A 23755-nucleotide genomic window follows, 5' to 3' on the forward strand; every position below is an offset into this window, starting at 1 on the left:
CTTTCAAATTACAATGAATTATAAGGAAGAAATTAAGTTTTATGAAGCCACTGCCTAAAGTAGTCAAAATACTTCTATGGCCTATGCGATAAACGAATTAGAAAATAATTCAACCAAATTATGAAAAGTAAATTAAGTTTTACGAAAGTGCTGCTTAGAGTATCTGGCAGATCACTTCTTTTATGGGAAATTTCCCTCAGCTGAATAAAATCATCTGGCGACAGCCAAAATTGCATGTGGAGAATGGTTGTGTATGAATGATGCTGTGATACATAGAAGGGAGTGGGTGGGGGATGGGAGGTGAGGAAGTATGTGTGAGAAATAAATTGACACAGCCCAAAGGGATTTCTCCCCGTCTTCTCCTTTTCTACATAAGGGGGTCGTCGATTTAATGAAGCGGCCTTGCTGTGGATGTGCTGTGTCTTGCGACACTGCTTCTGACCCAGGGCAGTGGGTGAGATGCAGGGATGACCCTTCATCCAGGAGGAGCCAAGGAAAGAGGGAGAATGGTGGTGAATGGGACTGGAGTATGAGGGGATGGAATGGGTGGAAGTGGATTTATGCCTTTGACTTTTGGCTACCTCCCTTGTAAAAGGAAAAAAAAACTTGGTATATGCATGTTTATGGATGGGGTGGTGCAAGAGGTAAATGGAAGGGTAATGGGCAGGGGACTGGAGATGGTCAGAGAAAATGGAGAGAAGTGGGAGGTGAGCCAGTTGTCACTTGCGGACGATACTGCACTTGTGGCAGGGTCAGAGGTGGAATTAAGGGAGTTAGTCCCGGAGTTTTGGAAAATAGACGATAGAAGAAAGTTGAAGGTAAGTGTGGTGTCACGCATTTATGTTTTTTATGCGTATTAAAAAAGACAAGTGATCAATTACAACAAGTTTGACAAACGCAAGTTTGGGTTAAGGGTAAACATATTTTGAATATATAAGTAAATTGTATAAAAAATGTCTTGAATCCTGTATATGCATTTTGAATATATAATGTGATTTTTTGCTGTAAAAAGAAGTACTGATGATGCTTGGTTACCATAGAAGTGGGTTAAAAGCTTACGTATCTAATATGTTGTGTTGGAACCTTCTAGAAGTTTTGTCTGACATCGTCTCAGAATTTAAGACATATATGTAATATATAGCCGTTCGCTATCAACACACCTTATTTCCTTATTTCTGGATGTTATTTGTATATTTAAATGTTGCCTTTCATTTTTAAACGGTCATCTATTTTACATGCATAAAAGACAACTTTCGAACAAGATTTCATGATAGTGTTTCTTTCCTTTGTAATGGTTTATAATCCATATCATAAACCTCAAAATATATTGTTTCACATTTCTATATAATTTTATATAGAAAAGTTATGTAATTAGATAACATGATGAAACATCGCGTGAACCCGAGATTTCTTGAAAGTACTGTAGGGCAGACTTGATCCAGCTATCGTGCGATACTGTCTACTCTACATCTCTAACTTGATATCTGAGATTCTGGTTTCCTGAGGCATGAACAATTCTCACCCTTTGTAGATAGCCAGTTTGGTATCGTAAAATCTTACACGTCGCAAACTAGTATTGTCGAGAATACTGTTCAACAATCGGCTTGATACGGTTTTCTGTGGTAGTCACTTAACTACTCAGACTCTGGCTTGAACACTTCTCTGCCTATACAATTGTCTTATTGTATAACTACATTTTTTTTTTCTTACAAAAGTTATTCAGTGGTCATAATCCTAAGCCCTGAACATCTCACTTTGGTACATAGTTCCGTTTCCCATTCTCTTCATTAAAATCATCTGTCAATTTTTCGACATGTGTATAATAAAACTTTTTCTCCTATCACTCTAATTTACCTTCTCTTGTGCACGAAAGTCAAAACAGCTTTGTGTGGAGGCGGTCTTCTATATAGATTTTCCCGGCGCTTCGTGAAGTACTAGGGGTGATCAGAAAGTAATGACAGTCGGACTCGTAGCTGAGAGACTATAAGTGTTGGGGGGGGCGGGGAGCAAGGGGCAGCAAGTGTTGCCTGTTGTTACATGTTTGAGCTTGTCGCTGTTTGTCTAGCTTACATTTTATTGTTGCGCTGTGCGATTGCATCATTGTTGGTTTGCCTCTCTAACCGGAAACATGGATTTTTCGAAAGAAGGCTGTAGATTCTACACCTTCACAAGGTGGAAACTCGGGAAAAAAGCAACGAAGATCAGAGAGGAATTGGTGCAAGTTTTTCCCGAGTCTACTCCATCACTGGAAACTGTTTCCCGCTGGATTCGAGCTTTCGCAGCCGGAAAATTGCAGCTAGAAGATGATCATCGTCCTGGCCGCCCTCGGACATCCGTGACCGAAGCAACGACGGTCCGTGCGCGGGCCATCATTGACGAAGATCCAGCAGTTACTCTTCAATTCTTATCCTTGGAGCTCGGTGTCAGTTATGGGAGCGCACATGACATCGTGCATGAACACTTAGGGCTGAGGAAGAAGTGTGCTCGATGGATACCTCATTTGCTTACGGAAGAGCAGAAGAGCGAACGGGTGCGGATTTGTCGTCTATGGCTGGCTGAATTCGAGCCAAATGGTCCGAAACGGTTCTCAGATGTAGCTACCGGAGATGAGTGTTGGATTTCTTTCTTCACCACCAGAGACAAGCAGTCTAACATGGTGTGGTTGAGTGATGAAGAACCTCGACCTCAGATTCTGAAGGAAGGATTTCGCAGCAGGAAGCGCCTTTTCACCATCTTCTTCAATTCACAAGGACCAATGTGTGTGGATGTAATGCCTCAACAGTGTACTATCACAGCCCAGTACTACACTGATCACGTCCTTCCTCGAGTCCTGGAATATCAGGCCAAGACTGCACCAACCCGTCGCCGATCGCGCCTTTTGCTGCACCATGACAATGCTGCCCCCCACAAAGCTCGCCTCACTGTGCAGTTCCTGGAGCAGCAGGGAATCACACTTCTCCCCCACCCACCCTACTCGCCTGACCTTGCTCCCTGTGATTTTTGGTTGTTTCCAAAGATCAAGGGTGCGATCGCAGGGAAGCTGTTTCATCGCATCCAAGATCTGGCGCGAGCAGTCAATTCAGAGCTACGAGGTATATCGGCTTCTGAGTACCGTGAGTGCTTCATGAAGTGGCGAAAGAGGATGGAACTTTGCATAGAGGCAGGAGGGGAGTACTTTGAAGGAATGTAGGCCACTCTTTGGATCTCTGTACCGTGAAAATATATGGTATCACTGTCATTACTTTTTGATCACCCCTCGTATAATAGGATCTCAGTGAGAATCGGAGGAGAACTTCATCGACACGACCGTAAGAACATAAGAACATAAGAATAAATGAGACTGCAAGAGACCATAAGGCCTACACTAGAGTGAGTAAAACTAAGATGCTGAGATGTACAAGAGAAGAGGATGGCAGAGAGTTGGAAGTAAGTCTTAAAGGAGAGAAGCTGGAGGAAGTGGATAGTTAGGAGTATTCGGGTCGCATGTGGCAGGAAATGGAGGAGTGGAACTGGAGGTAAATTGTAGATTGAGAGAATCAAATAAATGCCTTGTGGGATGAAAAAGTGTCATGAGAAATAGGCATCTGAGAATGGATGCAAAAAGGAGATTATATGAAGGGAATTTAAAAGAGACTGTGAGAAGAAGTTTAAATGTGTTTGAGATGAAATATCTGAGAAGTATGGTAGGGTTACAAGGTTGGATAGGGTGAAAAACGAGGAGGTGAGGAGGAGAGTGAGGACTTTTTTAGTTGGTGAATGATGTCGTTTTCTTAATGATGAAATCGTACAACTGATGTCATGATCAATGGATTACTTAATGTCTGTAATAGCACGGGAGAAACTGCACACAAAAAAAAAAAAAAAAAAATCTTTGTCACACTCCAGAGACTGGCTCGATGCGGCGACATGACGCGTATTCCTTGGGACATTTATTCAGAACTCTGCTTGTCCTTCAAGTCGTCTTTCTCAAAGATTTATCAAATATACAAATATATATATATGCTCCACAAGGTAACGAGTTAGTAAGGAAGGGTCTTCTTGTCCTTCAAGTCGTCTTTGTCAGTAGTTTATCAAATATACAAAAAATATATATGCTCCACAAGGTAATGAGTTAGTAAGGAAGGGTCTTCTTGTACTTCAAGTCGTCTTTGTCAATAGTTTATCAAATATAGTGGAATTCCTGACTCGCTCGTGGTATATTTCTGGGAATTTTTTCGTATTTTCAGTTTTACTTTCACGTTTTAGACTGCCCCCCCCCCCTCTTTCCCCGCAACTTTCCTCCTTTTTCTCATAATGCTTCCTGAGTCCTTCAGAGTTTCCTTCTCCTTTTTTTACCTTTTTCTTCAATTATTTTGCTCTTTTTATGTTCCATAATTGTTCCCATATATATATATATATATATATATATATATACATAAATATACACATGTATGTTTATATATATATATATATATATATATAATATGTATACATAAATATACACATGTATGTATATATATATGTATATATATAATATGTATGCATAAATATACACATGTATGTATATATATATATATACTTATACATATATATTTATATATATATATATATATGTACACGTATATATATACACATACATATATGTACACATGTATGTATATATAAATGTATATATATATATATACATATATATATATAATATATATATATATACATATGTATATATACATATACTTGTGTAGATTTATACCCTGTGTGGAGACGAGGATTTTGGGCATCTTATTTATCTTGTTCGTATGTAAATGTGTGTGTGTATGTGTGTGTGTGTGTGTGTGTGTGTGTGTGTGTGTGTGTGTGTGTGTGTGTGTGTGTGTGTGTGTGTGTGTGTGTGTGTAAGATTGTTCTAACCAACTGTAATAACAGGCTCCGAGGTAACAAGAAACTTAGCTTTTGGCTCTGGGAGTTAAGTCTAAGAGTTACCACTCACGTTATTCATTGAGAATGTGGCCAATTGTTCTCTCCTCGTTCATAGATAGTGAAAGACATGGTGTCTGCTCTCTCTCTCTCTTTCTCTCTCTCTCTCTCTCTCTCTCTCTCTCTCTCTCTCTCTCTCTCTCTCTCTCTCTCTCTCTCTCTCCTTCGTCTGAAGGATAATTGTAGTATTGGTTGAGTTTTTTCTCTACTCGTTCATAGGTAGCTAAGGATATGGCGTCTACTTTCTCTCTCTATCTATCTATATATCTGTCTATCTATGTATCTATCTATCTATCTATCTATCTATCTTTTTCTCTTCTCGTTCATAAGTAGCTAACGACATGGTGTTCTCTCTCTCTCTCTCTCTCTCTCTCTCTCTCTCTCTCTCTCTCTCTCTCTCTCTCTCTCTCTCTCTCTCTCTCTCTCTCTCTCTCTCTCTGTCTCTCTCTCTCTCTCTCTTTCGCCTGAAGGATAATTGTCGTATAGGTTAACTTTTTTCTCTCCCAGAGGAACGTCAATGATGTTTCATTCGAAACCATTGCGCAGCTTCTCGGACACAATATATATCTAGGTTCTCCAAAAGGTTCTGCTGTGCGAAGAATTTGTCTGAAATTAGTTTGAATATTTTGTGGAAATGAGAACCGACAGCTGCTCCAGAGTCGCCGGAGATCCGGAAGAGGAAGGCGAGGAAGGAATCCAGGGACAAAGGACTTCGAGGGACTTCGACAAGGACTTCGACCTCGCAGTAGGAGACTCGAAAAGTCACGCCAACAACGAAAAAGAAGCGACTGAAGCCTCTAGAGCTCAGTCTGCAATCAAAAGGAAACGTTCGGATTCGGAAGATGAAGATTCCCATGTCGATAAGAAACTTAAAGAATCCGAAGTTTCTGATCTTCGAAACCAATGGAAAGAGGTTATGTTTCTTGGCAGAGGCGGTTTCGGATCAGTTCAGCTCATGGAAAAGAACTCTTCTGGTTTCCTTTGCGCCAGAAAAACTGTTCAAATCCGACGCCTCGAACGCCAATTGAAAGAAGTCGAGATTCACAGGAAACTCGAGCATGAAAACATCATTGCTTTCCTGGGTGAAATCATCGACGAAGAATACCTCTATATCTACCTTGAGTACGCCAGCGGTGGCACTCTGAGACAAAGAATCAGCGACAAAGGAGTGCCCGAAGACGAGGCACGATATTACTTTGTTCAGCTGATCCAAGGACTTAAATACGTCCACTCTCTCCACGTTACTCACCGAGACCTAAAACCGGAGAACCTTCTTCTCACACGCGACGACGTTCTCAAGATCGGTGACTTCGGGCTCGCCTGTGAGTTCGTGGAGGGAGAGTACCTCAGCAGCGTGTGCGGCACAACGGCCTACATTGCTCCCGAAGTCTTCGCAAGACGCTACAAGGGACAACAGGCCGATATTTGGTCATGCGGCATTATCCTTTTCGAGCTCCTTACTGGTCGAAGTCCTTGGCGGAGGGCCCAAAGCGGGGATTCAGACTTCGAGATCTGGTCCTCTGCGGTGATGCTGGAGGCGACCGCGGAAATGCGAAAGGAGAGACGATGGGAGTCACTCTCCGAGGAAGCTTTCGCACTTCTTGAAAAACTACTCCTTCCAGATCCAGAAGAACGAGCCTGGATTCAAGGATGAAGATGCAATGAATGACTTTGAAATCACAATGAATTATAAGGAAGAAATTAAGTTTTATGAAGCCACTGCCTAAAGTAGTCAAAATACTTCTATGCGATAAACGAATTAGAAAATAATTCAACCAAATTATGAAAAGTAAATTAAGTTTTACGAAAGTGCTGCTTAGAGTATCTGGCAGATCACTTCTTTTATGGGAGATTTCCCTCAGCTGAATAAAATCATCTGGCGACAGCCAAAATTGTATGTGGAGAATGGTTGTGTATGAATGATGCTGTGATACATAGAAAGGAGTGGGTGGGGGATGGGAGGTGAGGAAGTATGTGTGAGAAATAAATTGACACAGCCCAAAGGGATTTCTCCCCGTCTTCTCCTTTTCTTGCGACACTGCTTCTGACCCAGGGCAGTGGGTGAGATGCAGGGATGACCCTTCATTCAGGAGGAGCCAAGGAAAGAGGGAGAATGGTAGTGAATGGGACTGGAGTATGAGGGGATGGAATGGGTGGAAGTGGATTTATGCCTTTGACTTTTGGCTACATCCCTTGTAAAAGGAAAAAAAAACTTGGTATATGCATGTTTATGGATGGGGTGGTGCAAGAGGTAAATGGAAGGGTAATGGGCAGGGGACTGGAGATGGTCAGAGAAAATGGAGAAAAGTGGGAGGTGAGCCAGTTGTCGCTTGCGGACGATACTGCGCTTGTGGCAGGGTCACAGGTGGGATCAAGGCAGTTAGTCCCGGAGTTTTGGAAAATAGACGATAGAAGAAAGTTGAAGGTAAGTGTGGTGTCACGCATTTATGTGTTTTATGCGTATTAAAAAAGACAAATGATCAATTACAACAAGTTTGACAAACGCAAGTTTGGGTTAAGGGTAAACATATTATAAATATATAAGTAAATTGTATCAAAATTATCGTCTTGGATCCGGTATATGCATTTTGAATATATAATGTGATTTCTTGCTGTAAAAAGAAGTATTGATGATGCTGGGTTACCACAGAAGTGAGTTAAAGGCTTACGTATCTAATATGTTGTGTTGGAACCTTCTAGAAGTTTTGTCTGACTTCGTCTCAGAATTTAAGACATATATATAATATATAGCCGTTCGCTATAAACACACCATGTTTCCATATTTCTAGATGTTATTTGTATATTTAAATGTTGCCTTTCATTTTTAAACGGTCATCTATTTTACATGCATAAAAGACAACTTTCGAACAAGATTTCATTATAGTGTTTCTTTCCTAATGGTTTATAATCCATATCATAAACCTCACAATATATTGTTTCACATTTCTATATAGTTTTATATAGAAAAGTTATGTAATTAGATAACATGATGAAACATCGCGTGAACCCGAGCTTTCTTGAAAGTACTGTAGGGCAGACTTGATCCAGCTATTGTGCGATACTGTCTACTCTACATCTCTAACTTGATATCTGAGGCCGGCCATACACTATCATGTACACCTGACAGGTACGCCTGAACAGTCACACCTGTCAGGTATACCTGATAGTGCATGGCGGGAAAAACTAGCCTCTCAGGCGACCTGACAACTGATGAAAATTCGATCAGTTGTCAGGTCGCCTGAGATAATAAGGAGAGAAAGTACAACTCATCTTCTCGAGAATCCATGGCATACCTGACAGGCGTAACTTTTCAGGCGTACCTGTCAGGTGTACATGATAATGTATGGCCGGCATGAGATTCTGGTTTCCTGAGACATGAACAATTCTCACCCTTTGTAGATAGCCAGTTTGGTATCGTAAAATCTTACACATCTATCGTAAACTAGTATTATCTAGAATACTGTTCGGCTTGATACGGTTTTCTATGGTAGTTACTTAGCTACTCAGACTCTCCCTATATTATCTAAGTCTAAATAAAAATATTCTTCTAAAAAAAACGCTGTGGAAGTCGGGGACAGGTGGTATTACGGTGACACTTTGTCCTAAAAATATTCTTGAAAAAGCGCTTGGGTACGAGTAAGTCGGGGTCAGGTGGTATTCTTCTTCTTCGCGTTCTTCTTCTTCTTCTTCTTCTTCTTCTTCGCGTTCCTCTTCTTCTTCTTCGCGTTCTTCTTCTTCTTCTTCTTCTTCTTCGCGTTCTTATTATTCTTCTTCGCGTTCTTCTTCTTCCTCGCGTTCTTCTTCGCGTTCTTCTTCGCGTTGTTCTTCGCGTTCTTCTTCGCGTTCTTCTTCCTCGCGTTCTTCTTCGCGTTCTTCTTCGCATTCTACTTCGTGTTCTTCTTCGCGTTCTTCTTTGCGTTCTTCTTCGCGTTCTTCTTCGAGTTCTTCTTCGTGCTGGGGATCCCGTGTTGGGGTTCCGCCCCGAGGCCGAGGCCGAAGGGGAAGACGAGGGAGTAGAGCGCGGAAAGCTGTGGCCGTAGGCAGCTGTTTGCGCAGCCAAGCCCGCGACTTATTGTCTTATACATAGTTCCGTTTCCCATTCTCTTCATTAAAATCACCTGTCAATTTTTCGACATGTGCATAATGAACCTTTGTCTCCTATCCCTCTAATTTATCTTCCCCTGTGCACGAAAGTCAAAACAACTTCGTGTGGGGAGGCGGTCGTGTACATAGATTTTCCCGGCGCATTGTGAAGTATAATAGGATCTCAGTGAGAATCGGAGGAGAACTTCATCCACACGACCGTAAGAACATAAGAACATAAGAATAAAAGAGACTGCAAGAGACCATAAGGCCTACACTAGAGTGATTAAAAGTGAGGTATTGAGATGCACATGAGAAGAGGATGGCAGAGAGTTGGAAGTAAGTCTTAAAGGAGAGAAGCTGGAGGAAGTGGATAGTTTGAAGTATTCGGGTCGCATGTGGCAGGAAATGGAGGAGTGGAACTGAAGGTAAATTGTAGATTGAGAGAATCCAGTAAATGTTTTGTGGGATGAAAAAGTGTCATGAGAAATAGGCATCTGAGAATGGATGCAAAAAGGAGATTATATGAAAGGAATTTAACAGAGACTGTGAGAAGAAGTTTAAATGTGTTTGAGATGAAATGTCTGAGAAGTATGGTAGGGTTACAAGGTTGGATAGAGTGAGAAACGAGGAGGTGAGGAGGAGAGTGAGGACTCTCTTTTCAGTTGTTGAATGATGTCGTTTTCTTAATGATGAAATCATACAACTGATGTTATGATCAATGGATTACTTAATGTAACAAGATTCAATTATCTTTCACTCTACAGCAGAAATGGATGTCACAATTTCGTAAGTTTTGTCTCAGTCTGTTAAGTAGTTATATCTTAATTGTACAAAAACTCCACCAAACATTTAGCCTTTTCTGGTCCTATAACTGCTAGTGTTATTCTCAATCGCAATTCTTTACCTGTTTGAACAATATGACATTGTCCATATTGTTTACATGGCATAGTATGAACATATCCTCCATTTTCACAAAATGAGGAGGATTTTAACTGTGTAAGCGCTCGTAGAGACAACGTTGATATTGAACTCTTAGAGAATGTAAGGAAGCCCTACTACATTCATGTGAAAAGGGAGAACAAAAAGGGATTATAAGCTAAAATTCTCCCTTCGATGTTACAGGAACTTTTTCGTTCTCCTATTAAATGTTTGAGCCATTCCTCTTTTCATGTGCAACAGTACACACACATACACAGACACGTACACACACACACACACACACACACACACACACACACACACACACACACAATACATATATATATACATTCATATTCATGTATATATATTTTTTCTCGTCCTTTACACTTTATATGTGTATGTGTTTGTGTGTGCGTGTGTATACGTTTTAATTGTTCTGCCTGGAATCTCTCTACCACTGAACCTCACAAAAGCTTCACCTCGTTTCTTCCTGGTTCGTAGACTTCCCTTGTTCGTTCGATCAACTTCCCAAAAGCTTCAACTCGTTTCTTTGTGGTTCGTAGACGTTTGTCACTCGTTTCTTGATAGATTTGCGGAAAGACAAGGCCAGAGGAAGGATTCAGTGTCTCGTAAGGCTGCGATGTCTTTCTGTCTCTCTTTCTCTCTCTCTCTCTCTCTCTCTCTCTCTCTCTCTCACTCTATCTCTCTCATTCTTCTTCTTCTTCTTCTTCTTCTTCGTCTTTCTTTCTTTCTTTTTCTTCTTCTTCCTTTCTTTCTTTCTTTCTTCTTCTTCTTTCTTCTTCTTTCTTCTTCTTCTTCTTCTTTTTCTTCTTTTCTTTCTTCTTCTTCCTTTCTTTCTTTCTTTCTTCTTCTTTTTTCTTTCTTTCTCCTTCTTCTTCTTTCTTTCTTCTTCTTCTTTTTTCTTTCTTTTTCTTCTTCTTTCTTTCTTTTTCTTTTTTCTTTCTTACCCTAACGAGGAGCAACTTTAACTGAAACAGACACCTTCCTTCTCTGGTCTCAGGCTTCGGTCATATTTGGTGTGGAATTCCTGACTCGATCGTGGTATATTTCTGGGAATTTTTTCGTATTTTCAGTTTTACTTTCACGTTTTAGACTGCCCCACCCCCCCTCCTCCTTCCCCGCCACTTTCCTCCTTTTTCTCAAAATGCTTCCTAAGTCCTTCAGAGTTTCCTTCTTTTTTTATTTTTTCTTCAATTATTTTGCTCTTTTTATGTTCCATAATTGTTCCCATATATATACACATATATATATATATATATATATATATATATACATATGTATATATACATATATATATATATATATATACATATAAATATATATACATATATGATATATATATACATATATATATATATATATATATATATATATATATGTATATATAAGTATATACTTGTGTAAATTTATACCCTGTGCGAAGACGAGGATTTTGGGTATCTTATTTATCTTGTTCTTATGTAAATGTGTGTGTGTGTGTGTGTGTGTGTGTGTGTGTGTGTGTGTGTGTGTGTGTGTGTAAGATTATTTAACCAACTGTAATAACAGGCTCCGAGGTAACAAGAAACTGAGCTTTTGGCTCTGGGAGTTACCACTCACGTTATTTATTGGGAATGTGGTTAATTATTCTCTCCATATTCATAGATAGTGAAAGACATGGTGTCTGCTCTCTCTCTCTCTCTCTCTCTCTCTCTCTCCTTCGTCTGAAGGATAATTGTCGTATTGGTTGAGTTTTTTCTCTACTCGTTTCTAGGTAGCTAAGGATAAGGCGTCAGCTTTCTCTCTCTCTCTCTCTCTCTCTATATATATATATATATATATATATATATATATATATATATATATATATATAAATAAATATATCTTTTTCACCTGAAGGATAATTGTCGTATAGGTTGATTTTTTTCTCTTCTCGTTCATAGGTAGCTAACGACATGGTGTTCTCTGTCTCTCTTCTCTCTCTTTCTCTTTCGCCTGAAGGATAATTGTCGTATTGGTTGAGTTTTTTCTCTCCCAGAGGAACGTCAATGATGTTTCATTCGAAACCATTGCGTAGCTTCTCGGACACACTACATATCTAGGTTCTCCAGAACGTTCTGCTGTGCGAAGAATTTGTCTGAAATTAGTATCAATATTTTGTGGAAATGAGAACCGACAGCTGCTCCAGAGTCGCCGGCGATCCGGAAGAGGAAGGCGAGGAAGGAATCCAAGGACAAAGGACTTCGAGGGACTTCGACAAGGACTTCGACCTCGCAGTAGGAGACTCGAAAAGGGATACCAACAACGAAAAAGAAGCGACTGAAGCCTCTAGAGCTCAGTCAGCAATCAAAAGGAAACGTTCGGATTCAGAAGACGACGATTCACATGTCGATAAGAAACTTAAAGAATCCGAAGTTTCTGATCTTCGAAACCAATGGAAAGAGGTTATGTTTCTTGGCAGAGGCGGTTTCGGATCAGTTCAACTTATGGAAAAGAACTCCTCTGGTTTCCTTTGCGCCAGAAAAACTGTTCAAATCCGCCGCCTCGAACGCCAATTGAAAGAAGTCGAGATTCACAGGAAACTCGAACACGAAAACATCATTGCTTTCCTGGGTGAAATCATCGACGAAGACTATCTCTACATTTACCTTGAGTACGCCAGCGGTGGCACTCTGAGGCAAAGAATCAGCGACAAAGGAGTGCCCGAAGACGAGGCACGATACTACTTTGTTCAGCTGATCCAAGGACTTAAATACGTCCACTCTCTCCACGTTACTCACCGAGACCTAAAACCGGAGAACCTTCTTCTCGCACGCAAAGACGTTCTCAAGATCGGTGACTTCGAGCTCGCCTGTGAGTTCGTGGAGGGAGAGTACCTCAGCCGCACGTGCGGCACAACGGCCTACATTGCTCCCGAAGTCTTCGCAAGACGCTACAAGGGACAACAGGCCGATATTTGGTCATGCGGCATTATCCTTTTCGAGCTCCTTACTGGTCGAAGTCCTTGGCGGAGGGCCCAAAGCGGGGATTCAGACTTCGAGATCTGGTCCTCTGCGGTGATGCTGGAGGCGACCGCGGAAATGCGAAAGGAGAGACGATGGGAGTCACTCTCCGAAGAATCTTTCGCACTTTTTGAAAAGCTTCTCGTTCCAGATCCAGAAGAACGAGCAACTCTTCCATGCATCGATCAAGACGCCTGGATTCAAGGCTGAAGATGCTATAAATGACTAAAAATGACAATGAATTATAGGGAAAAGGTTAAGTTTTATTAAACTACTGCCTAAAGCAGTCAAAATACTTCTATGCGATAAACGAATCAGAAAATAATTAAACCGAATTATGAAAAGACAAGTTTTACGAAAGTGCTGCTTTGAGTATCTGGCAGATCACTTCTTTTATGGGAATTTTCCCTCAGCTGAATAAAATCATCTAGCGGCAGCCGTAATTGTATGTGGAGAATGGTTGTACATGGATGATGCTGTGATGCACAGAAGGGAATGGGTGAGGGATAGGGGGTGAGGGAGTATGTGTGAGAAATGAATTGACGCAGCCCGAAGGAATTTCTCCCCGTTTTCTCCATTTTTTATAAGGGGACGGAGAGGTGGGTCGCCGATTTAATGAGGTGGCCTTGCTGTGGATGTGCTGTGTCATGCGACACTGCTTCTGACCCAGGGCAGTGCGCGAGATGCAGGGATGACCACGTCATCCAGGAGGTGCCGAGATAAGAGGGAGGGAGTGGGGGTGAATAGGAATGAAGTATGTGTGGATGGAATGGGTGGGAGTGGATTTTATGCCTTTGTTTTTTTGCTACCTCCCTTGTAAAAGGGAAAAAAACCATTTGGTATATGCATATATATATATATATATATATATATATATATATATATATATATATATATATATATATATATATATATATATATATATATGGATGGGGTGGTGCAGGAGGTATATGCGAGGGTAATGGGCAGGGGACTGGAGATGGTTATAGAAAATGGAAAGAAGTGAGAGGTGAACCAGTAACTGTTTGTTGACGACACTGCGCTTGTGGCAGGGTCAGAGGTGGGATTACAAAGGCGGAGCAAGCCGACAGGAGACCTTTTGGTATGATAATAGATATGTAAACAAACGCAACAAGCGAACGAAATAACCAGCTCACAGACACTGCAGCAGAGTGTTAAGTGGGTTTTTTGTCCGTCTTAATCTGAAGAAAAAAAAATCCATTGATTGGCAACTACGCGTTTGGAGAAAATGCCTCTACCTATTTTTCGGTTAAATCCTACTCCTGACAACATGAGCCCATTGTGTCTGGTCTAATTAATATTTAGTGTGAAAAGTATCTAAAAAAAAAAAATTCTATTCTTCTTCTCCCTCTCCCTCCCTTACTTTCTTTACTTCCTTCTCTTTTTCCCTCGTTCCTCCTCTTCCTTTTAATCTTCCTCTTATTATTACACCTTTCTCCTTTTACTTCCCTTCCTCCTCCTCCTCTTCATTTTTTTTTTTTTTTTTGCATTCTTCATCTTTGTATTCTTCTTCTTTCCATTATTAATTTTTTACCTTTTCTTCATTGCATTTTTTTTGTCTTATCATTTATTTCCTTCTCCTTCGCCTTATCTTTTCTCCTTCTTCTCCTCTTCTTTCATCTTTTTCTTATACTTCTTTGTCTTCCATTTCATTATCCTGTTCCAATATATCAATCTTCTCTTGGTATTATACCCTTGGGGTATAATAACTGTTACTGTCAGCTGCGGGTAAGAGACCAAAGGAAATGCCAGAGATAACTTGCAATTATCTGGTTTGGATTAAACTGCATTCCATTATGACTGAATACTCTCAAAATGGCAACCGAGGTCACATAGGCTGTTTTCAGGATTTTTTATATAACTTTACAACACTTGATTTGAGACATTTTTCTTTATATGTTTATCTGTGCATCTTTATTAATCAGTCAATCAGTTAATTCAGAACAAAATTGCTCCTGCTCGAATTTGGGAAAAGGTAAGAAAAAGCATTTTAAAGATCTAGAAGAAACCAGCAGCAGTTGAAAAATCTCCTGTGTAATCATTAGTGCATGAGAGAGAGAAAGAGAGAGAGAGAGAGAGGAAGTGGAAGAGAGGGAAAGAGGGAGAGAAAGAGTCAGAAAGTAGAACAGCGACAATTTTTCTTTTCTGAGAAATGTCTAGCTCTCCAGATACAATTTTAATATTGCTGAAATATAAAGGCAGCAAGACACACATGGCAAAAAATATATGATGTAAAATACTTTAAGGAATGCTGTTACATTATGATCAAATATACACACAAATATACACATTCTCTCTCTCTGTCCCTCTCTCTTTTTTTTCTCACTCACTCACTCACATACACACACACACACACACACACACACACACACACACACACACACACACACACACACACATATATATATATATATATATATATATATACATATATATATATTACAAAGGATTACAAAGGCGGAGCATGCCGAAAGGAGACCTTTTGATATATATCTGGCAGTGAGAAGAGCTTGGAAGAAAGGGAGGCCTTTTGGATAGATTTAAATGAGTGCATAGAGGGTTTAGGAAGAAATGTCAATGTAATAGTACTGGGAGACCTTAATGCTAGGGTAGGAAATGGTCCAATCGATGGAGTGGTTGGGAAGTGTGGAGTTCCAGGAAAGAATCGTAGTGGAGAGTTGATGGTGGAAATGTGTCTAGAAAGAGAGTTGATGATAGCAAATACAGTGTTTCGGAAGAAAGTTAAGCATAAGTACACATGGGAGAGGGTGGTGGAGGGAAGGGTGGTAGATAGAGCGCTAATGGATTATGTAGTGGTAAATAGGATTATGATAGGAAGAGTTAAGGATGTACATGTGCTAAGGGGAGAGGGTGGGGGAATATCAGATCATTTTTTGGTGGAAGGTAAGCTGAGAGTGGAGGATAGATGGAGAAAGAGGAAAGGGACAAAAGGTAGGGAGGTTGTTAGAGTGAACTCCTTGAATGAAAAGGAAAAGGAGAAGGAGTACGAAAAGAAGCTGAAGGAGGAGTGGGAGGGAGTAAAGGATGGAGCAGAGATGGGTGTGGAGGAGGAATGGGGATGGTTCAAGGAGGGAGTCTTAAAGTGTGCAAGGATGGTGTGTGGAACAAGAAGGACAGGGGGAAATAAAAGAAAGGGTAGTGAATGGTGGGATGAGGAAACAAAGAAGGTTGTAGAAGAGAAGAAGCGAGCATTCACAGATTGGTTACAAAAGAGGACGGGGGAGTCATATGAGATGTACAAAGAAAAGAAAAGAGAAGTAAAGCAAAAGGTAAAGGAGGCAAAGAGGAGAGCAGATGTGAAATGGGGTAGGAGTATGACAGAAAATTTTGCAAGTAATAAAAAGATGTTTTGGAAAGAAATAAAGAGAGGAAGAGGAGCCGAATCAAGTAGAGAAGAAAAGGTAAAAGGTACAGATGGAGAGATGATAATGGAAGAGATGGCAGTAAGGGGAAGATGGGCAGAATATTTTAAGGAGTTGCTAAATGTGAAGGAGGATAGGGAAGGAAAGATAGCTGCAGTGGGAAATGCGAAGAAAATAAGAGTGATGAGTGAGGAGAATGGAGGAGAAATAAGGAAGGATGAGGTGAAGGCAGTTGTAAAGATGATGAAAGCAGGTAAGGCACCTGGTCTGGATGGATGCCATGCAGAATGTCTGAAAAAGGGAGGTTCAGTGATGGTGGACTGGTTGGTGACGTTATTTAATGTTTGCTGGAGAGAGGGTAGAGTACCGGAGGACTGGATAAGTGCCTGTATAGTTCCTCTTTACAAGGGAAAAGGGGACAAGTGTGAATGTAGTAGTTTCAGAGGGATTAGCCTGTTAAGTGTAGTAGGGAAGGCTTATGGGAGGATCTTAATTGAGAGGATTAGGAGAGGAACAGAAGGAGTAATTGGTGAGGAACAGTGTGGATTTAGGACAGGTAGAGGTTGTGTAGATCAGATCTTTGTGGTAAGACAGATATGTGAGAAAGCTATAGGAAAGGGGAAGGATGTTTTTTGGGCTTTTATGGATCTGGAAAAGGCTTATGATAGGGTAGACAGAAAGGCACTGTGGGAGGATATGCAGATTTATGGGATAGGAGGAAAGCTTCTAGGAGCTGTCAAGAGTTTTTATGAGAGTAGTAGAGCTTGTGTCAGGATTAGAAATGGAGAGTGTGAGTGGTTTGAAGTAAAGGTGGGACTTCGTCAAGGATGCGTTATGTCGCCCTGGCTGTTCAACTTATACATGGATGGGGTGGTGCGAGAGGTGAATGCTAGGGTAGTGGGTCAGGGATTGGAGATGGTTAAAGAAAATGGAGAAAAGTGGGAGGTGAGCCAGCTGTTGTTTGCGGACGACACTGCGCTTGTGGCAGGGTCAGAGGAGGGATTGAGGAAGTTGGTGGCAGAGTTTGGGAGAGTATGTGATAGAAGAAAGCTAAAGATAAATGTAGGTAAAAGTAAGGTGATGAGATGTACAAGGGGTGAAGGTGGCAGTAGACTGGAAGTGAACATTAAGGGAGAGCGACTGGAGGAAGTGGATAGTTTTAGATACTTGGGTGCAAGTGTAGCAGGAAAAGGTGGAGTGAAGGTGGAGGTAGAATGTAGATTGAGAGAAGCGAGTAAATGCCTTGGTGGATTAAAGAGTGTAATGAGGAATAGACATTTGGGAATGGATGCGAAGAGGAGACTGTATGAAGGAGTGATTGTGCCAACAGCACTGTATGGGGCAGAAACGTGGAACATAAGAGAAGAAGAGAGAAGGAGTTTGAATGTGTTTGAGATGAGGTGTCTGAGAAGTATGGTGGGGGTTACTAGGCTGGATAGAGTGAGAAATGAGGAGGTGAGGAGGAGAACAGGGGTGAAAAAGGATTTGGGAGATAGGGTTGATGAAAGAATATTAGGATGGTTTGGACACATGGAAAGAATGAGTGAAGAAAGACTAGTAAAAGAGGTATGGAAGGCAGATATGGAGGGAGTGAACATGAGGGGACGTCCTAGGATGAGGTGGATGGATGGGGTGAAGGGGGCTTTGGGGAAGAGGGGAATGTCTGTTGAGGAAGGAAGGGAGAGGACGGAAGACAGAGGTGAGTGGAGAATGGTTGTATATGGATGATGTTGTGATTGCATGAGGAGGAATGGGCAGGGGGTGGGGGGTGGGGTAGTATGTGTGAGTAAATTTTGACGCAGCCCGAAGGGATTTTCTCCCCGTCCTCTCCTTATATGCAAGGGGGGACGGAGAGGGGGGTCGCCGATTAAATGAAGCGGCCTTGCTGTGGATGTGCTGTGTCTTGCGACACTGCTTCTGACCCAGGGCGGTGGGCAGGGTGCAGGGATGACCCGTCATCCAGGAGGTGCTCAGATGAGAGGGAGGGTGGGAGGGGTGTGGAGTGTATTTAGGGATGAAATGGGTGGGAGTGTTTTTATGCCTTCCCCTTTTTGGCTACCTCCCTTGTAAGGGGGAAAAAGCCTTGGTATATGTATGTATGTATATATATATATATATATATATATATATATATATATATATATATATGTATATATTCATCTTATCAACCACATTAACTTATTTCCATTTTAATTCCTTGCAAATACGATGAAGATTAACAGGAGTATATAGTTCGATGGAAAGATATTCGGAAATTGAGACGCTGTCAGGCTAAGGACTCGAATCTAGCCGACACGTAACTGATGGACAGTGACTTAACCAACTCAGCCATCAAGAAAGATATAAATTAAGCACAATTTCTTATATATGTATGCTCGAGCTATATATGTATACACGAACTTTATACTCAACCCATCCCCGCCATGATTAGCCATTGGTAGTATGTACACAAATGGGATTTTATTAACACATACTGAATGGTCCCCAGTACACAGATATTCATCTTATGTCACTGTCCATTTGTTACGTATGGGCTTGGTTCGAGTCCTCAGCCTGAAAGCGTCTCAGTTTTCGAATATACCTCCATGGAGCTATATACTCCTGTCAGTCTTGTTCGTGCTTAAAAGGAATTAAAATAGAAATATATTAATGTGGTTGATAAGATGAATATCGGTGTACTGGGACCATTCAATATATATATATATATATATATATATATATATATATATGTACATATATATATATATATATATATATGATGAAGGTGGAAAAAGAAGTCACGGGTCTAGTTCCGAGTAACTGAGTTTATTCCTGACCGGTTTCGCTCTATGCTTCTTCAGAGGCATAGAGCGAAACCGGTCAGGAATAAACTCAGTAACTCGGAACTAGACCCGTGACTTCTTTTTCCACATTCAACAACTTGTCATAATCTACCAACATTTGTCTCAGAATATATATATGTATATATATATATTGTGTGTGTGTATATATATGTATATATGTGTATATATGAGAGAAATACGCTAATGGCAGCGATATCAAATCGATAATTTTTATGACAGTTGCATGCAGGGTTCGAACCCGCTGTACTCGGCTCTCCGTAAATTACCGTAATTTATCCGTAATTTACGGCTATCCGTAAATTACCGTAAATTATCCGTAATTTACGGAGAGCCGAGAATAGCGGGTTCGGACCCTGCATGCAACTGTCATAAAAATTATCGGATATATATATATATATATATATATATATATATATATATATATATATATATGTGTGTGTGTGTGTGTGTGTGTGTGTGTGTGTGTACATGCGAGGGTCGTTCCAAAAGTAATGCCTCCTATTTTCTTTTCATTCCCCCCCAAGGGATCAGAAGGGATTGCAAATTGCATTGTTATGAAGACTGAACTTATGCACTCATGACCTGAAAGTTTCATCTCTCTGTTGCAGATATTGATGGTGTGACACTCTAAGAAAGCAATCCCTATCATGGGCGTGTGTCAAAAGCAGAGATGCGTCATGCAGAAAAAATTGAAACAATCAACATTCACCGGCGTTTGGTGAACGTTTACGAAGCCGGTGCAGTTGATGTCAGCACAGTTTGGAGATGGGTTCGTCGATTTCAAAGTGCGCTCCGGGCGCCCATGCACAGCCACCAACCCGGAAAACAAAGTGCGCCTCGATCAACTCATCCGCGCTGATTGGCGGATAACGGTGAATGAAATGTGTGTAGAGTTGGATGTGGGTGTCAGTGCACTGGAAACGATGTTGTCATCCCTAGGATACAGCAAAGTGTGTGCTACGTGGGTTCCACGAATGTTCACGCAGGACCAAAAGGACCACCACTACGAGCCGGAGTCCAAACGGCAGTCGATGGAATGGCACCACTCACACTCCCCAGCAAAGAAGAAGTTCAAGACGCAGACATCTGCAGGCAAAGTGATGTGCACCGTCTTCTGGGACAGGAAGGGCGTCATCCTCCTGGATTTCTTGGAACCAGGGGCGACTGTCAACTCTGACCGTTACGTTGAAATGTTGAGCAAGCTGAAGGCCCGGATTGCCTGTGTAAGGCCAGAGAAAAGGGAAACATTCCGTTTGCAACACGACAACGCCAGGCCACACACAAGTTTGAAGACCACGGAATGTGTGACAAAGTTCGGCTGGACGGTGCTGTCTCACCCACCGTATAGTCCCGACCTGGCACCGTCAGACTTCCACTTGTTCGGACCTCTGAAGGACGCATTACGTGGGCAGCGTTTCCCCGACAACAACGCCGTAATCGCAGCCGTGAAGCCGTGAAAAAATGGACCGCCTCGGCAGGCGCTGACTTTTACGACCAAGGCATCAAGGCTCTCGTTCATCGCTGGCAAAAGTGCATTGAGAATGGTGGTGACTACGTAGAAAAATAAATTCTGGAGCACAAAAGGTCGCTCGTTTTAATGGTGCCACTCCCGTCTTCGTAGCTCTTCAACTTTTTGAGTTAGAAAATAGGAGGCATTACTTTTGGAACGACCCAGATATTTTCCTCCAGCGAGGAGTCTAGGAGACTCGGCCACCCCTCTTGCAAGGGGGAAAAGACCATTGGCGAATGAAATCCCCTGGTGCTTGCCTGAATAAAACATATGCAGTGTTCCACTCTTTGGCCGAACAAAGGAAGGGTGAGGTCACTTTTCCAGTGCCAAGTTGGGACGCTGTCTCTCTCACACAGGACTTCACAGGCCAGAGTAGCTCGCACCAGACGACGGAACGAAACGGATGTTTGTCTCTGAGAGTACAAAATAGTTTTGAGCTGAAAGCATACCCGAGGCTATTTGAGAAAAGTCGCGGGGAGTTTTGTCCCTCTAGCCTGTAATAGCGCGGGAGAAACTGCATCAGAAAAAAAAAAAAAAAAATCTGTCACACTCCGGAGGCCGGCTCGATGCGACGACACGACGTGTATTCCTCGGGGCACTTGTTCAAAACTCTTCTTGTCCTTCAGGTCGTCTTTGTCAGTGATTTATCAAATACACAATTATATATATATATATATATATATATATATATATATATAATATATATATATATATATATATATATATATATATATATATATATATGTCCCACAAGGTAATGTGTTAGTGAGGAAGAGTCTGTCTATATTGCTCACAAAGAAAGAAGAATGCTAATGCGCTCATAAACCTCACTGACACGGGCTAGTTTAGTAGCCGCTAGTGTTAGCGACTTGTAAACTACCCCTCTATTTGCCCAGTGTCAACCGAAAGTTAGTAAACTTACTTCGAAACTATCCTAGTGTCAACAGAAAGTTAGTAAATTTAGCTCGAAATACTATCTTTGTGACAACACTTACTTGCCGGGTAAGTTAACTTGCAGTGAGCACTAGTAGCTACTAAAATAGCTGCTACTTAACTAGCAGCTACTAAGCTGGCACCATGGCAACGAAACTGTAGATTATTTTCGTGTGTACAGATTCAGAATTCCCAGGAAAGCTATTCCGCTTTGTTCAACAGAATATGAATCTACCACCATCTTTAAATGTTCTTATCGATACAATTTTGCTCACAAAACAACCTTTATGTAGAAATGAATGCATATAAAAGTATATAAATTACTCAACAACTAAATGTATATATTTGCATGGTTTTGATGGTGTCATAGGTCCGGTTTGGATGTGTACAATAATATTACGTCTGGTTGACCCTTCGTTAAGTGTGCCTGATTAGTGGATCGTGTCTATTTGTGGTGATTTCAATGAGGCGTAGGTTTCTAGTGTGGGCACATTAGCCCCATAACGAAAAAGTTGTGATTGGTTTCTTTGTTCTCGTCACTCGTCATCATAGATGGCCCTCCCACTACCCCCCCCCCCACCCTCTCTTGATGGCGTTATCACACTGGGCTTCCACGGACTTCGCCATCATCGTCAGTTGAGAGTTCGTTTGAGTGAAAAACGACTTTGGTTATAATATTCTAATTTTCAAATATCAAGATATCAAATAATCTTTCCGTAATGTATAGTAACGGTAAATAACGAAACTAAGAGATTGTAAACTTATACGAGTGTTAGACGTACTGTTGACAAGTTCTTAGAGAAGTCTTAGTAAGCGAATTCATATTCTAGTTATTCAAATGGAGGTTGGAGGTAGGATGTCGGAGGAAAAATAGCCCGGTGTGATAGCCCCTTTATCTCCCGAGTAAGACAATAATGGTCCACATGGATAGAAACACTGGTAAACTATATTCACGAACAACAAAAAATAACTTCGTTCGATTTCGTCTTTCTTTTTTTTTCTTTTTTCTTTTTTGTTATGCTTAACTCTTACGAATAACCAGGAAGTGCAGAAGTTTTGGTTCACTTTCCCTTATTCATTCAATCAACTTCCCAAATGCTTCTGCTCGTTTCTTTGTGATTCGTAGACGCTTCTCACTCGTTTCTTGATATATTTGCGGAAAGACAAGGCCAAAGGAAGGATTCAGTGTCTCGTAAGGCTGCGGTCTCTCTCTCTCTCTCTCTCTCTCTCTCTCTCTCTCTCTCTCTCTCTCTCTCTCTCTCTCTCTCTCTCTCTCTCTCTCTCCCTCCCCCCTTCGTCTGAAGAACAATTGTCGTATTGGTTGAGTTTTTTTCTCTACTCGTTCATAGGATATGGATATGGCGTCTGCTTTCTCTCACACTCTCTCTATCTCTCTATCTGTCTATCCATCTATATCTTTCTCTCTCTCTCTCTCTCTCTCTTTCGCCTGAAAGATAATTTTCGTATAGGTTGAGTTTTTTTGTAGCTAACGACATGGTGTCCTTTCTCTCTTTCTCTCTCTCTCTCTCTCTCTCTCTCTCTCTCTCTCTCTCTCTCTCTCTCTCTCTCTCTCTCTCTCTCTCTCTCTCTCTCTCTCTCTCTGTCTTTCTCCTTCGCCTGAAGGATAATTGTCGTATTGGTTGAGTTTTTTCTCTCCCAGAGGAACGTCAATGATGTTTCATTCGAAACCATTGCGTAGCTTCTCGGACACACTACATATCTATGTTCTCCAGAAAGTTCTGCTGTGCGAAGAATTTGTCTGAAATTAGTATCAATATTTTGTGGAAATGAGAACCGACAGCTGCTCCAGAGTCGCCGGAGATCCGGAAGAGGAAGGCGAAGAAGCAATCCAGGGACAAAGGACTTCGAGGGACTTCGACAAAGACTTCGACCTCGCAGTAGGAGACTCGAAAAGGGACGCCAGCAACGAAAAAGAAGCGACTGAAGCCTCTAGAGCTCAGTCTGCAATCAAAAGGAAACGTTCGGATTCGGAAGATGAAGATTCCCATATCGACAAGAAAATCAAAGAATCCGATGTTTCTGATCTACAAAACCAATGGAAAGAGGTTATGTTTCTTGGCAGAGGCGGTTTCGGATCAGTTC

At 41.3% G+C, this 23755-nt stretch overlaps 3 protein-coding genes across 3 annotated transcripts in view; all 3 read left to right on the forward strand.

Moving 5' to 3' along the window:
- Positions 1 to 5587: 5587 nt before the first annotated feature.
- LOC143017916 (serine/threonine-protein kinase Chk1-like) lies at positions 5588 to 6607 on the forward strand. Its single transcript, XM_076172956.1, has one exon. The coding sequence runs from the start codon at positions 5588 to 5590 to the stop codon at positions 6605 to 6607; it is 1020 nt and encodes a 339-aa protein (XP_076029071.1).
- Positions 6608 to 12125: 5518 nt separating this feature from the next.
- LOC143017917 (serine/threonine-protein kinase Chk1-like) lies at positions 12126 to 13172 on the forward strand. Its single transcript, XM_076172957.1, has one exon. The coding sequence runs from the start codon at positions 12126 to 12128 to the stop codon at positions 13170 to 13172; it is 1047 nt and encodes a 348-aa protein (XP_076029072.1).
- A 10267-nt stretch (positions 13173 to 23439) lies between these two features.
- Positions 23440 to 23755, forward strand: part of LOC143017918 (serine/threonine-protein kinase Chk1-like) — a 1047-nt gene continuing 731 nt past the window's right edge. Inside the window, exon 1 of the mRNA XM_076172958.1 lies at positions 23440 to 23755. This exon is cut by the window's right edge and continues 731 nt beyond it. Coding sequence (XP_076029073.1) covers positions 23440 to 23755 — 316 coding nt within the window.

The sequence above is a fragment of the Oratosquilla oratoria genome, chromosome 33 (assembly GCF_046742065.1).
Source record: "Oratosquilla oratoria isolate Oo_2021 chromosome 33, ASM4674206v1, whole genome shotgun sequence".
Taxonomy (NCBI): Eukaryota; Metazoa; Arthropoda; class Malacostraca; order Stomatopoda; family Squillidae; genus Oratosquilla; species Oratosquilla oratoria.

Bases quoted from the DNA above. Each gene is read 5' to 3' on its own strand.
- LOC143017916 (XM_076172956.1), top strand. From the start codon at position 5,588: ATGAGAACCGACAGCTGCTCCAGAGTCGCCGGAGATCCGGAAGAGGAA.
- LOC143017917 (XM_076172957.1), top strand. From the start codon at position 12,126: ATGAGAACCGACAGCTGCTCCAGAGTCGCCGGCGATCCGGAAGAGGAA.